This window comes from Scyliorhinus torazame, chromosome 8 (assembly GCF_047496885.1).
Source record: "Scyliorhinus torazame isolate Kashiwa2021f chromosome 8, sScyTor2.1, whole genome shotgun sequence".
NCBI lineage: Eukaryota > Metazoa > Chordata > Chondrichthyes > Carcharhiniformes > Scyliorhinidae > Scyliorhinus > Scyliorhinus torazame.
Window position 1 is genome coordinate 159,293,760 of NC_092714.1, and position 13,102 is coordinate 159,306,861.

At 46.9% G+C, this 13,102-nt stretch overlaps 1 protein-coding gene across 5 annotated transcripts in view; it reads right to left on the minus strand.

The window, feature by feature from the left end:
* Window positions 1-13,102, minus strand: part of LOC140428228 (coagulation factor X-like) — a 306,854-nt gene that overhangs the window by 10,077 nt on the left and 283,675 nt on the right. For all 5 annotated transcript variants that reach the window (XM_072514475.1, XM_072514474.1, XM_072514473.1 and 2 more), the window contains one exon: window positions 7,093-7,207. In XM_072514475.1, coding sequence (XP_072370576.1) covers window positions 7,093-7,207 — 115 coding nt within the window. The remainder of the gene's footprint in view (window positions 1-7,092; window positions 7,208-13,102) is intronic.

Sequence of the window (13,102 nt, forward strand, 5' to 3'; positions counted from 1 at the left end):
TGGGGCTCTGAGGCAGAGCAGACAGGGAGAAGTTGCTGAACACAGCGGGTCTGGTGGCCTGAAGTGCATATGTTTTAATGCAAGAAGTATTACGGGTAAGGCAGATGAACTTAGAGCTTGGATTAGTACTTGGAACTATGATGTTGTTGCCATTAGAGACCTGGTTGAGGGAAGGGCAGGATTGGCAGCTAAACGTTCCAGGATTTCATAGAATTTACAGTGCAGAAGGAGGCCATTCGGCCCATCGAGTCTGCTCCGGCTCTTGGAAAGAGCACCCTACCCAAGGTCCACAGCTCCACCCTATCCCCATAACCCAGTAACCCCACCCAACACTAAGGGCAATTTTGGACACTAAGGGCAATTTATCATGGCCAATCCACCTAACCTGCACATCTTTGGACTGTGGGAGGAAACCGGAGCACCCGGAGGAAACCCACACATACACGGGGAGGATGTGCAGACTCCGCACAGGCAGTGACCCAAGTTGGAATCGAACCTGGGACCCTGGAGCTGTGAAGCAATTGTGCTAACCACTATCCACTATCCTACTGTTTAGATGTTTCAGGCGGGATAGAGGGGGATGTAAAAGGGGTGGTGGAGTTGCGCTACTGGTTAGGGAGAATATCACAGCTGTACTGCGGGAGGACACCTCAGAGGGCAGCGAGGCTATATGGGTAGAGATCAGGAATAAGAAGGGTGCAGTCACAATGTTGGGGGTTTACTACAGGCCTCCCAACGAGCCACGGGAGATAGAGGAGCAGATAGGTAGACAGATTTTGGAAAAGAGTAAAACAACAGGGTTGTGGTGATGGGAGACTTCAACTTCCCCACTATTGACTGGGACTCACTTAGTGTCAGGGCTTAGACGGGCCGGAGATTGTAGCGAGCATCCAGGAGGCTTCCTAAAACAATATGTAGACAGTCCAACTAGGGAAGGGGGCGGTACTGGACCTGGTATTGGGGAATGAGCCCGGCCAGGTGGTCGATGTTTCAGTAGGGGAGCATTTCGGGAACAGTGACCACAATTCAGTAAGTTTTAAAGTGCTGGTGGACAAGGATAAGAGTGGTCCTAGGATGAATGTGCTAAATTGGGGAAGGCTAATTATAACAATATTAGGCGGGACTGAAGAGGACGGGGGCGGATGTTTGAGGGCAATCAACATCTGACATGTGGGAGGCTTTCAAGTATCAGTTGAAAGGAATTCAGGACCGACCTGTTCCTGTGAGGAAGAAGGATAAATACGGCAAATTTCGGGAACCTTGGATAACGAGAGATATTGTAGCCTCGTCAAAAAGAAAAAGGGAGGCATTTGTCAGGGCTAAAACGCTGGGAACAGACAAAGCCTGTATGAATATAAGGAAAGTAGGAAGGAACTTAAGCAAGGGGTCAGGAGGGCTAGAAGGGTCACGAAAAGTCATTGGCAAATAGGGTAAGGAAAATCCCAAGGCTTTTTACACGTACATAAAAAGCAAGAGGGTAGCCAGGGAAAGGGTTGGCCCACTGAAGGGATATGCAAGGAAATCTATGTGTGGAGCCAGAGGAAATGGGCGAGGTACTAAATGAATACTTTGCATCAGTATTCACCAAAGAGAAGAAATTGGTAGATGTTGAGTCTGGAGAAGGGTGTGTAGATAGGCTGGGTCACATTGAGATCCAAAAAGACGAGGTGTGGGTGTCTTAAAAAATATTAAGGTAGATAGGTCCCCAGGGCCTGATGGGATCTATCCCAGAATACTGAAGGAGGCTGGCGAGGAAATTGCTGAGGCCTTGACAGAAATCTTTGGATCCTCACTGTCTTCAGGTGATGTCCCGGAGGACTGGAGAATAGCCAATGTTGTTCCTCTGTTTAAGAAGGGTAACAAGGATAATCCAGGGAACTACAGGCCGGTGAGCCTTACTTCAGTGGTAGGGAAATTACTGGAGAGAATTCTATAAGACAGGATCTACTCCCATTTGGAAGCAAATGGATGTATTAGTGAGAGGCAGCATGGTTTTGTGAAGGGGAGGTCGTGTCTCACTAACTTGATAGAGTTTTTCGAGGAGGTCACTAAGATGATTGATGCAGGTAGGGCAGTGGATGTTGTCTGTATGGACTTTAGTAAGGCCTTTGACAAGGTCCCTCATGGTCACTAGTACAAAAGGTGAAGTCACGCGGGATCAGGGGTGAGCTGGCAAGGCGGATACAGAACTGGCTAGGTCATAGAAGGCAGAGAGTAGCAATGGAAGGATGCTTTTCTAATTGGAGGGCTGTGACCAGTGGTGTTCCATAGGGATCAGTGCTGGGACCTTTGCTGTTTGTAGTATATATAAATGATTTGGAGGAAAATGTAACTGGTCTGATTAGTAAGTTTGCAGACGACACAAAGGTTGGTGGAATTGCGGATAGCGATGAGGACTGTCAGAGGATACAGCAGGATTTAGATTGTTTGGAAATTTGGGCGGAGAGATGGCAGATGGAGTTTAATCTAGACAAATGTGAGGTAATGCATTTTGGAAGGTCTAATGCAGGTAGGGAATATACAGTGAATGGTAGAACCCTCAAGAGTATTGAAAGTCAAAGAGATCTAGGAGTACAGGTCCACAGGTCACTGAAAGGGGCAACACAGGTGGAGAAGGTAGTCAAGAAGGCATACGGCATGCTTGCCTTCATTGGCCGCGGCATTGAGTATAAGAATTGGCAAGTCATGTTGCAGCTGTATAGAACCTTAGTTAGGCCACCCTTGGAGTATAGTGTTCAATTCTGGTCGCCACACTACCAGAAGGATGTGGAGGCTTTAGAGAGGGTGCAGAAGAGATTTACTAGAATGTTGCCTGGTATGGAGGGCATTAGCTATGATGAGCGGTTGAATAAACTCGGTTTGTTCTCACTGGAACAAAGGAGGTTGAGGGGCGACCTGATAGAGGTCTACAATATTATGAGGGGCATAGACAGAGTGGATAGTCAGAGGCTTTTCCCCGGGGTAGAGGGGTCAATTACTAGGGGCATAGGTTTAAGGTGAGAGGGGCAAGGTTTAGAATAGATGTACGAGGCAAGTTTTTTACGCAGAGGGTAGTGGGTGCCTGGAACGCGCTACCGGAGGAGGTGGTGGAAGCAGGGACGATAGTGACATTTAAGGGGCATCTTGACAAATACATGAATAGGATGGGAATAGAGGGATACGGACCCAGGAAGTGTAGAAGATTGTAGTTTAGTCGGGCAGCATGGTCGGCACGGGCTTGGAGGGCCGAAGGGCCTGTTCCTGTGCTGTACATTTCTTTGTTCTTGTTTGTTCTTTGACAGTGTGAAACAGACTGGTAAGCTCGAGGAAATACTTGTTAGGAAGGAAAATGTGTTGGGCATTTTGAAAAACTTGAGGATAGACAAGTCCCCCGGGCCTGACGGGATATATCCAAGGATTCTATGGGAAGCAAGAGATGAAATTGCAGAGCCGTTGGCAATGATCTTTTCGTCCTCACTGTCAACAGGGGTGGTACCAGGGGATTGGAGAGTGGCGAATGTCGTGCCCCTGTTCAAAAAAGGGAATTGGGATAACCCTGGGAATTACAGGCCAGTTAGTCTTACTTCGGTGGTAGGCAAAGTAATTGAAAGGGTACTGAAGGATAGGATTTCTGAGCATCTGGAAATACACTGCTTGATTAGGGAAGTCAGCACGGATTTGTGAGGAGTAGGTCTTGCCTCAAATCTTATTGAATTCTTTGAGGAGGTGACCAAGCACGTGGATGAAGGTAAAGCAGTGGATGTAGTGTACATGGATTTTAGTAAGGCATTTGATAAGGTTCCCCATGGTAGGAAGTAAGGAGGCATGGGATAGTGGAAAATTTGGCCAGTTGGATAACGAACTGGCTAACCGATAGAAGTCAGAGAGTGGTGGTGAATGGCAAATATTCAGCCTGGAGCCCAGTTACCAGTGGCGTACCGCAGGGATCAGTTCTGGGTCCTCTGCTGTTTGTGATTTGCATTCATGACTTGGATGAGGGAGTTGCAGGGTGGGTCAGTAAATTTGCAGACGATACGAAGATTGGTGGAGTTGTGGATAGTGTGCAGGGCTGTTGTCGGCTGCAAAGAGACATAGATAGGGTGCAGAGCTGGGCTGAGAAGTGGCAGATGAGGTTTAACCCTGAAACGTGTGAGGTTGCCCATTTTGGAAGGACAAATATGAATGCGGAATACAGGGTTAACGGTAGGGTTCTTGGCAATGTGGAGGATCAGAGAGATCTTGGGGTCTATGTTCATAGATCTTTGAAAGTTGCCACTCAAGTGGATAGACCTGTGAAAAGGCCTATGGTGTGCTAGCGTTCATTAGCAGTGGGATTGAATTTAAGAGCCGTGAGGTGATGATGCAGCTGTACAAAACCTTGGTAAGGCCACATTTGGAGTACTGTGTGCAGTTCTGGTCGCCTCATTTTAGGAAGGATGTGGAAGCTTTGGAAAAGGTGCAAAGAAGATTTACCAGGATGTTGCCTGGAATGGAGAGTAGGTCTTACGAGGAAAGGTTGAGGGTGCTAGGACTTTTCACATTAGAACGGAGAAGGATGAGGGGCGACTTGCTAGAGGGAATAGATAGAGTAGACAGTCAGAGACTTTTTCCCCGGGTAGAACAAGCCATTACAAGGGGACATAAATTTAAGGTGAATGGTGGAAGATATAGGAGGGATATCAGAGGTAGGTTCTTTACCCAGAGAGTAGTGGGGGCAAGGAATGCACTGCTTGTGGATGTTGTTGAGTCGGAAACATTGGGGACCTTCAAGCCACTATTGGATAGATACATGGATTGCGGTAGAATGATGGGGTGTAGATTCATTTGTTCTTAATCTAGGACAAAAGTTTGGCACATCATTGTGGGCCGAAGGGCCTGTTCTGTGCTGTATTTTCTATGTTCTATGTTCAGCTCTTTTGTCCATCTTTGAACCAAGGCTGCAATGAGATCAGGAGCTGAGTGACTCTGGCCGAACCCAAACTGAGCATCCGTGAGCAGGTTACTGCTGAGTAAGTGCCCCTTGATGACTCCTTCCATCACTTTGCTGATGATGGAGTGTAGACTGATAGGACCGTAATTGGCTGGGCTGGATTTGTCCTGTTTATTGTGTACTAGATATACCTTCCACATTGCCGGGTAGATGCCAGTGTTATAGCTGTACTGGAACAGCTTGGCAAGGGGTGCGGCAAGTTCTGGAGCACGTCTTCAGTACTATTGCTGGGATATTGTCAGGGCCCATAGCCTTTTCAGTATCCAGGGCCTTCAGCTGTTTCTTGATATCACGCGGAGTGAATCGTATTGGCTGAAATCTGACCTCTGTGATGCTGGGGACCTCTGGAGGAGACCGAGATAGATAATCCAATCGGCATTTCTGGCTGAAGATTGTTGCGAATACCTCAGCCTTGTCTTTTGCAGATATGTGCTGAGCTCCTCCATCATTTGAGGATGGAGATGTTTGTGGAGCCTCCTCCTCCAGTGAGTAACTTAATTGTCCACCACCATTCACGGTTGATGTGGCAGTGCTTATATCTGATGTGTTTGTTGTGAAATCACTTAGCTCGTCTATTACTTGCTGCTTATGCTGTTTGGCATACAAGTACTTCTGTGTTGTAGCTTCACCAGGTTGACACATTACTTTTGGACACCAAGGAGCAATTTAGCATGACCAATCCACCTAACCTGCACATCTTTGGATATGATGGAGCAATTTAGCCATGACCAATCCATAGAATCATAGAATTTACAGTGCAGAAGGAGGCCATTCGGCCCATCGAGTCTGCATCGACCCTTTGGAAAGAGCACCCAACCAAATCCCACACCTCCACCCTATCCCTGTAACCCAGTAACCACACCTAACCTTTTTTTGGACACAAAATAGAGGTGAATTTATCATGGCCAATCCACCTAACCTGCACATCTTTGGACTGTGGGAGACATCCGGAGGAAACCCACGCAGACATGGGGAGAAAGTGCAAACTCCATACAGTTATCTAAGGTCTTAATTGAGCCCTGGCGCTGTGAGGCAACAATTAGTTATTTTTGAAATGCAGCCATTTGCAGGTAACCACCAACTAATTTATAATAGGGAGATCCCATAAATAAAAAATGAGCTAGCCAATACCGTCTGAACGGTTTGGGAGAATAATAATTGGCCAGGACACTAGGAGAATGCTCCCCCTTTGCCATGAGCACTCCAGAAGGGATATGGAGCTGAAAATAGTTAACATTGTAAAAGCAAAAGAATAGACTTTGAATGTACACCTCGGGTTTTTCAAAAAATACATTCTAAAACTTATAACTTGTTTGCAAATTGCAGAAACATTATAGAAGTAGATTCATAAAATTGTATAGAATTTTTGGCACAGATATAGGCCATTTGACCAAATGGCCTGTGTTGGTGCTTATGATCCATACCAGCTTCCTCGCGCCTTAGTGCACCTCGTCATCTTATTTTAATTCCGGTAGCATTACTCAAGGCCTCACTCCTTGGCTGTGGGTATATGAGACCTAAACCTGCCGCAGTTCCTGCTGCTTGTTACTATCCCTGGTGGAAAGCCTTTTGACATGAGATGGCTGGTTAGGAAAAAATACCTTTCATGGGAGTGGGCGTCGTTGACAAGGTCAGCATTTGTTACCCATCTGTAATTGCCTTGAACTGAGTGGCTTTCTAGGCACTCACATTGCTGTGGGCCTGGAGTCAGATGTGGGCCAGACCAGGTAAGGACGACGGATTTCCTTCCCCAGAGAACATTAGTGAACCAGATGGGTTTTTATGACAATCGGCAATGGTTTCAAGCTCACCATTTAACCTTTAATTCCAGATTTTTATTGATTCAAATTTCACCATGGTGGGATTAAAACCCAGATCCTCAGAGTATTTCACTGGGTGTCTAGATTACTAGTCTAGTGGCAATGCCACCACCTCAAGTCACATTGATTGGACTTACAATGACCAACACACATGCAGCAGAAACAGGATGCCGATGGGCAAAGCTGGGTTTAAGGCAGTACTTGAATGAGAAAAGGAGAGACAATAAAACACAAGGTCAGCGTCACAATGGCATCAAATCTGATTTGATTTCAGAAAGGCAGAAACTGAAATTGAAAACTCACCCACGACAACTGTTAAGGGATGCAATTGGTTTGCACAATCAGCAGAGGTTAGCACAAAGTCCTTATTTAGAATGGCAGCTGCACAGAATGTTTCATTGCCATGTTTTAAAAGTACCTAGGATAGAAACACATGAGCCATTTTAACCCAGGAATTCTACAAGTTAGAACTGTTTTAAGACTGGGTTTCTGATTGAGGGTTGGAATCCCAGCTAGGACTAGGACAACCCAGCAGTCCATCCCATTTATCAGTGTTAGAGCGAACCTGGTGGGGATGAGGAGCAGATAAATAGATGAGAATGATGGCCAATGTAATGAATTTGATATTCTGCCATTTCAGCACCTGGCTTTGCTCATATCTGTATAAACCAGGTCACGGCCAGTGGATTATGGAGCTACTTCTGCACTGTAAATTCTATGAAATTCTATGATCTATGAAGTTGCTGGTTGAAGTTTTGGTTAACATTGCTGCAGCTACTGATGTGATTCAGATACTTTGTTGTACTCCTGCTGCAGAAAAAAGCACAGGCAAACTGCCTCGTAAACAGTGTCATCACATCAATGTCTCCGCAACGTTCCCTGATCAATGATAATAATGGACCGAGGCAGAATATGAACAGGATGTAAAGAGAATCCCCCCCCCCCCCCCCCCCCCCCCCCCCCCCCCGGCCAGGTCCGGCTGCACTGAAGGAAGATGCTTAGTCTTGCATCAAAGTTCACAATCACCTCCTCACCTTTGGACCAGAGTCGAATAGGTAAAATGTTAAGTAGGTTTTGCTTGGAAACACTCAACTTTGTCATTTGATCCAATCTCAAAACATTTTGGTGCGCACGAGGGTGAAGAGTTGAATCCCATTGTGAAGCTCCGAGGAAAGCAACCAGGTAGGAGTGAAAGTGCTGAGAGCATATTGGGAAGGATGATAAGATTTTGCCTGATCAGCATGTGGAATATCGAGGTACCTCAATACGCTTTGTCTCTAGGCCTATTTCTTCAAAGAACCATTTGAGCGTTCAAAAAGGTAAATAATGTGTTTTAACTTATTCGATGATAGCTCAGAGAGAGCGGAGAACCAGAGGGCCAGCCAAACACTTCAAGTTGCACATCTCCTATCCTGTGCTCACCATCGCTACGGGTCCAGCACCTGCCCCCACATAAAAGATACAGTGTACTTAGTTGGAGGAAGTGGATCATGAGTAAGGAATGTTTTCACACGGATAAAGCTGTGAGCATAAGGAACTGAAAGTGGATGGAGGCATTGTGATGTACCTCCATGGAGAACAGAGGTAGGAGGAACTTTGGGACCTTGATCTGAGGGCCTCAACGAAAGTAGTGATTTGGCAGCATTGTGGCTCCCCCGAATAAGGATAAAATGATGGGGAAATGGAAGGAGTCTATTATTCATGTTTTAAAAAAACTTTTCAGTCCCCAATTAATTTTTTCCAATTAAGGGCAATTTATCGTGGCCAATCCAACTACCGTGTGCATCTTTTGGGTTGTGTGGGTGAAACCCACGCAAACACGGGGAGAATATGCATACTCCACACGGACAGTGACCCAGAGCCAGGATCGAACCTGGGACCTTGGTGCCGTGAGGCAGCAGTGCTAACCACTGTGCCACCGTCCTGCCCTTCTATTATTCATGTGTGACAGAGTGCAAGACCATGAGATCTCTGCAACAGCAAGGCTCTCGAAGATGAATAAACAAAGTGAGTCAGCGATCACTGCTTCAGTAGATGCCTTGAAGGTCAGTCTTAATATGTCCAGTCTTTCAAGTTTCATTGGAACCACGATGTCTGTTTTCTCACCATCCAGCAGCCCACCATCAGAGCCTGCACCCAGCATCTGAAGGCGACGGAAATTGGAAACAAATATTACTGTAGCTCAGACTAACAACTATGTCTCTTTCTAGTGCCAGCACAAAAGAAGTGGAAACCTCAGGGATAGCCGATTCACTAAAATGAAACTTAAGCTCAACTTTCTGTCACTAAGCAAATATATGAATTAGAAAGAGGAGTGGGCCATTCAGTATCTTGAGCATAAACTGAAAATACTGGACAATCTCAGCAAGTCTGACAGTATCTGTGGAGAGAGAAGAGAGCGAACATTTGAGTATGGATGACTCTTTAACACTCCTCTGAGTGCTCCGGTTTCCTCACACAGTCCAAAGATGTGCAGGTTGGGTGGATTGACCATGCTAACATTGCCCGTTAGTGTCCAGAGATGTGCAGGTTAAGGGGATAGGGCAGGGGAGTAAGCCAGAGGGTTCTTCCTGAGAGTTGATGCAGACTTGGTGGGGTGAATGGCCTCCTTTTGCACTGCAGGGATTATATGAATTCTATTCATATAATCCCTGCAGGAGGTGAGTACTTACTTTAAAAAGCCTTGCCTTTACAGGAGCAGCCCTTTGGATTTCGGCGGCAGCGGTGCGCAGGGGCCTTCTTGGAGGGGAGTAGTGAATTTAAAAAGCCTTACCTTTACAGGAGCAGCCCTTTGGATTTCGGCGGCAGCGGTGCGCAGGGGCCTTCTGGGAGGTGAGCACTTACTTTAAAAAGCCTTGCCTTTACAGGAGCAGCCCTTTGGATTTCGGCGGCAGCGGTGCGCAGGGGCCTTCTTGGAGGTGAGTAGTGAATTTAAAAAGCCTTACCTTTACAGGAGCAGCCCTTTGGATTTCGGCGGCAGCGGTGCGCAGGGGCCTTCTGGCAGGTGAGTACTTACTTTAAAAAGCCTGCCTTTACAGGAGCAGCCCTTTGGATTTCGGCGGCAGTGGTGCGCAGGGGCCTTCTTGGAGGTGAGTAGTGAATTTAAAAAGCCTTACCTTTACAGGAGCAGCCCTTTGGATTTCGGCGGCAGCAGTGCGCAGGGGCCTTCTTGGAGGTGAGTACTTACTTTAAAAAGCCTTGCCTTTACAGGAGCAGCCCTTTGGATTTAGGCGGCACCGGTGCGCAGGGGCCTTCTTGGAGGTGAGTAGTGAATTTAAAAAGCCTTACCTTTACAGGAGCAGCCCTTTGGATTTCGGCGGCAGCGGTGCGCAGGGGCCTTCTGGGAGGTGAGTAGTGAATTTAAAAAGCCTTGCCTGGTCCCGTGTCTGTTCTTCTTTTCTGTTTTATTTGTTTTTATATAAGGCGGGAACCAGAAGTTCGACCCGCGGACCTCTGGCAAGTGTCCCCCCCCCCCCAACCAATAAATTCTGGTGGAGAGGAAACCCGAGACACTACACGTGTAGTGTCTCCCACCCGCCCTCCTCCTCTAACCTAATAATAAGACCCATTGGTGTAAGGTAAGTGCCATATTATATTATTATTACATTATTAGCATTGTGCAGGTCAAGGTTCGGAGGTGGAGGAGCAGTCTCTGTCAGTGAGAGAACCTGAGAACATCTAAGACACTCAGAAGGTAAGTAAGTGATTTTTATTTATTTTTACTTTTATACCTTTTTTCAAATTGTGTGTGTCGGGGGGAAACTGAAGTGACATCACAGAAAAGCTGTGGCCAGAGTGGCTGGTTGGGATTCTAACCTAAATTTTAAAACAATTTTGAGTATTTGGTAACTAATTAAACATAATAACTTAATTATAATTTAGAGGATATCTAAGCCAGAGATCGGAGAGTATTATAGTTAGCTATCGCATTTCTATTAGAAATCTAGTGCTAGGAAACAGATAGTTGACAGTAACTTTGAAATTTAAAAAAAAGTATTTAAAAAAAAAAAAGACAAATTTTAATTTTAATTAATTGACGCAATGTCAGTTAGAGGGGTGCTGTGCTCTGACTGTGAGGTGTGGCAGGTCCGGGAGGCTTCCAGCGTCCCGGATGGCTTCATCTGCAGAAAGTGCACCCAACTGGAGCTCCTCACAGACCGCATGGTTCGGTTGGAGCAGCAATTGGATGCACTTAGGAGCATGCAGGTGGCGGAAAGCGTCATAGATCGCAGTTATGTAAATGTGGTCACACCCAAGGTGCAGGCAGAGAAATGGGTGACCACCAGAAAGGGCAGGCAGTCAGTGCAGGAATCCCCTGTGGTTGTCCCCCTCTCGAACAGATATACACCTTTGGATACTGTCGGGGGGGATAGCCTATCAGGGGAAAACAGCAGCAGCCAGAGCAGTGGCACCACGGCTGGCTCTGATGTTCAGAAGGGAGGGTCAAAGCGCAGAAGAGTAATAGTAATAGGGGACTCTATAGCCAGGGGCACAGATAGGCGCTTCTGTGGACGTGAAAGAGACTCCAGGATGGTATGTTGCCTCCCTGGTGCCAGGGTCCAGGATGTCTCCGAACGGGTAGAGGGAATCCTGAAGGGGGAGGGCAAACAGGCAGAGGTCGTTGTACATATTGGTACTAACGACATAGGCAGGAAGGGGCATGAGGTCCTGCAGCAGGAGTTCAGGGAGCTAGGCAGAAAGTTAAAAGACAGGACCTCGAGGATTGTAATCTCGGGATTACTCCCTGTGCCACGTGCCAGTGAGGCTAGAAATAGGAAGATAGAGCAGATAAACACGTGGCTAAACAGCTGGTGTAGGAGGGAGGGTTTCCGTTATCTGGACCACTGGGAGCTCTTCCGGGGCAGGTGTGACCTGTATAAGAAGGACGGGTTGCATCTAAACCGGAGAGGCATAAATATCCTGGCCGCGAGGTTTGCTAGTGTCACACGGGAGGGTTTAAACTAGTATGGCAGGGGGGTGGGCATGGGAGCAATAGGTCAGAAGGTGAGAGCATTGAGGGAGAACTAGGGAATAGGGACAGTGTGGCTCTGAGGCAGAGCAGACGGGGAGAAGTTGCTGAACACAGCGGGTCTGGTGGCCTGAAGTGCATATGTTTTAATGCAAGGAGCATTACGGGTAAGGCAGATGAACTTAGAGCTTGGATTAGTACTTGGAACTATGATGTTGTTGCCATTACAGAGACCTGGTTGAGGGAAGGGCAGGATTGGCAGCTAAACGTTCCAGGATTTAGATGTTTCAGGCGGGAGAGAGGGGGATGTAAAAGGGGAGGCGGAGTTGCGCTACTTGTTCGGGAGAATATCACAGCTATACTGCGAGAGGACACCTCAGAGGGCAGTGAGGCTATATGGGTAGAGATCAGGAATAAGAAGGGTGCAGTCACAATGTTGGGGGTATACTACAGGCCTCCCAACAGCCAGCGGGAGATAGAGGAGCAGATAGGTAGACAGTTTTTGGAAAAGAGTAAAAACAACAGGGTTGTGGTGATGGGAGACTTCAACTTCCCCAATATTGACTGGGACTCACTTCGTGCCAGGGGCTTAGACGGGGGGGAGTTTGTAAGGAGCATCCAGGAGGGCTTCTTAAAACAATATGTAAACAGTCCAACGAGCGAAGGGGCGGTACTGGACCTGGTATTGGGGAATGAGCCCGGCCAGGTGGTAGATGTTTCAGTAGGGGAGCATTTCGGTAACAGTGACCACAATTCAGTAAGTTTTAAAGTACTGGTGGACAAGGATAAGAGTGGTCCGAGGATGAATGTGCTAAATTGGGGGAAGGCTAATTATAACAATATTAGGCGGGAACTGAAGAACATAGATTGGGGGCGGATGTTTGAGGGCAAATCAACATCTGACATGTGGGAGGCTTTCAAGTGTCAGTTGAAAGGAATACAGGACCGGCATGTTCCTGTGAGGAAGAAAGATAAATACGTCAATTTTCGGGAACCTTGGATGACGAGTGATATTGTAGGCCTCGTCAAAAAGAAAAAGGAGGCATTTGTCAGGGCTAAAAGGCTGGGAACAGACGAAGCCTGTGTGGCATATAAGGAAAGTAGGAAGGAACTTAAGCAAGGAGTCAGGAGGGCTAGAAGGGGTCACGAAAAGTCATTGGCAAATAGGGTTAAGGAAAATCCCAAGGCTTTTTACACGTACATAAAAAGCAAGAGGGTAGCCAGGGAAAGGGTTGGCCCACTGAAGGATAGGCAAGGGAATCTATGTGTGGAGCCAGAGGAAATGGGCGAGGTACTAAATGAATACTTTGCATCAGTATTCACCAAAGAGAAGGAATTGGTAGA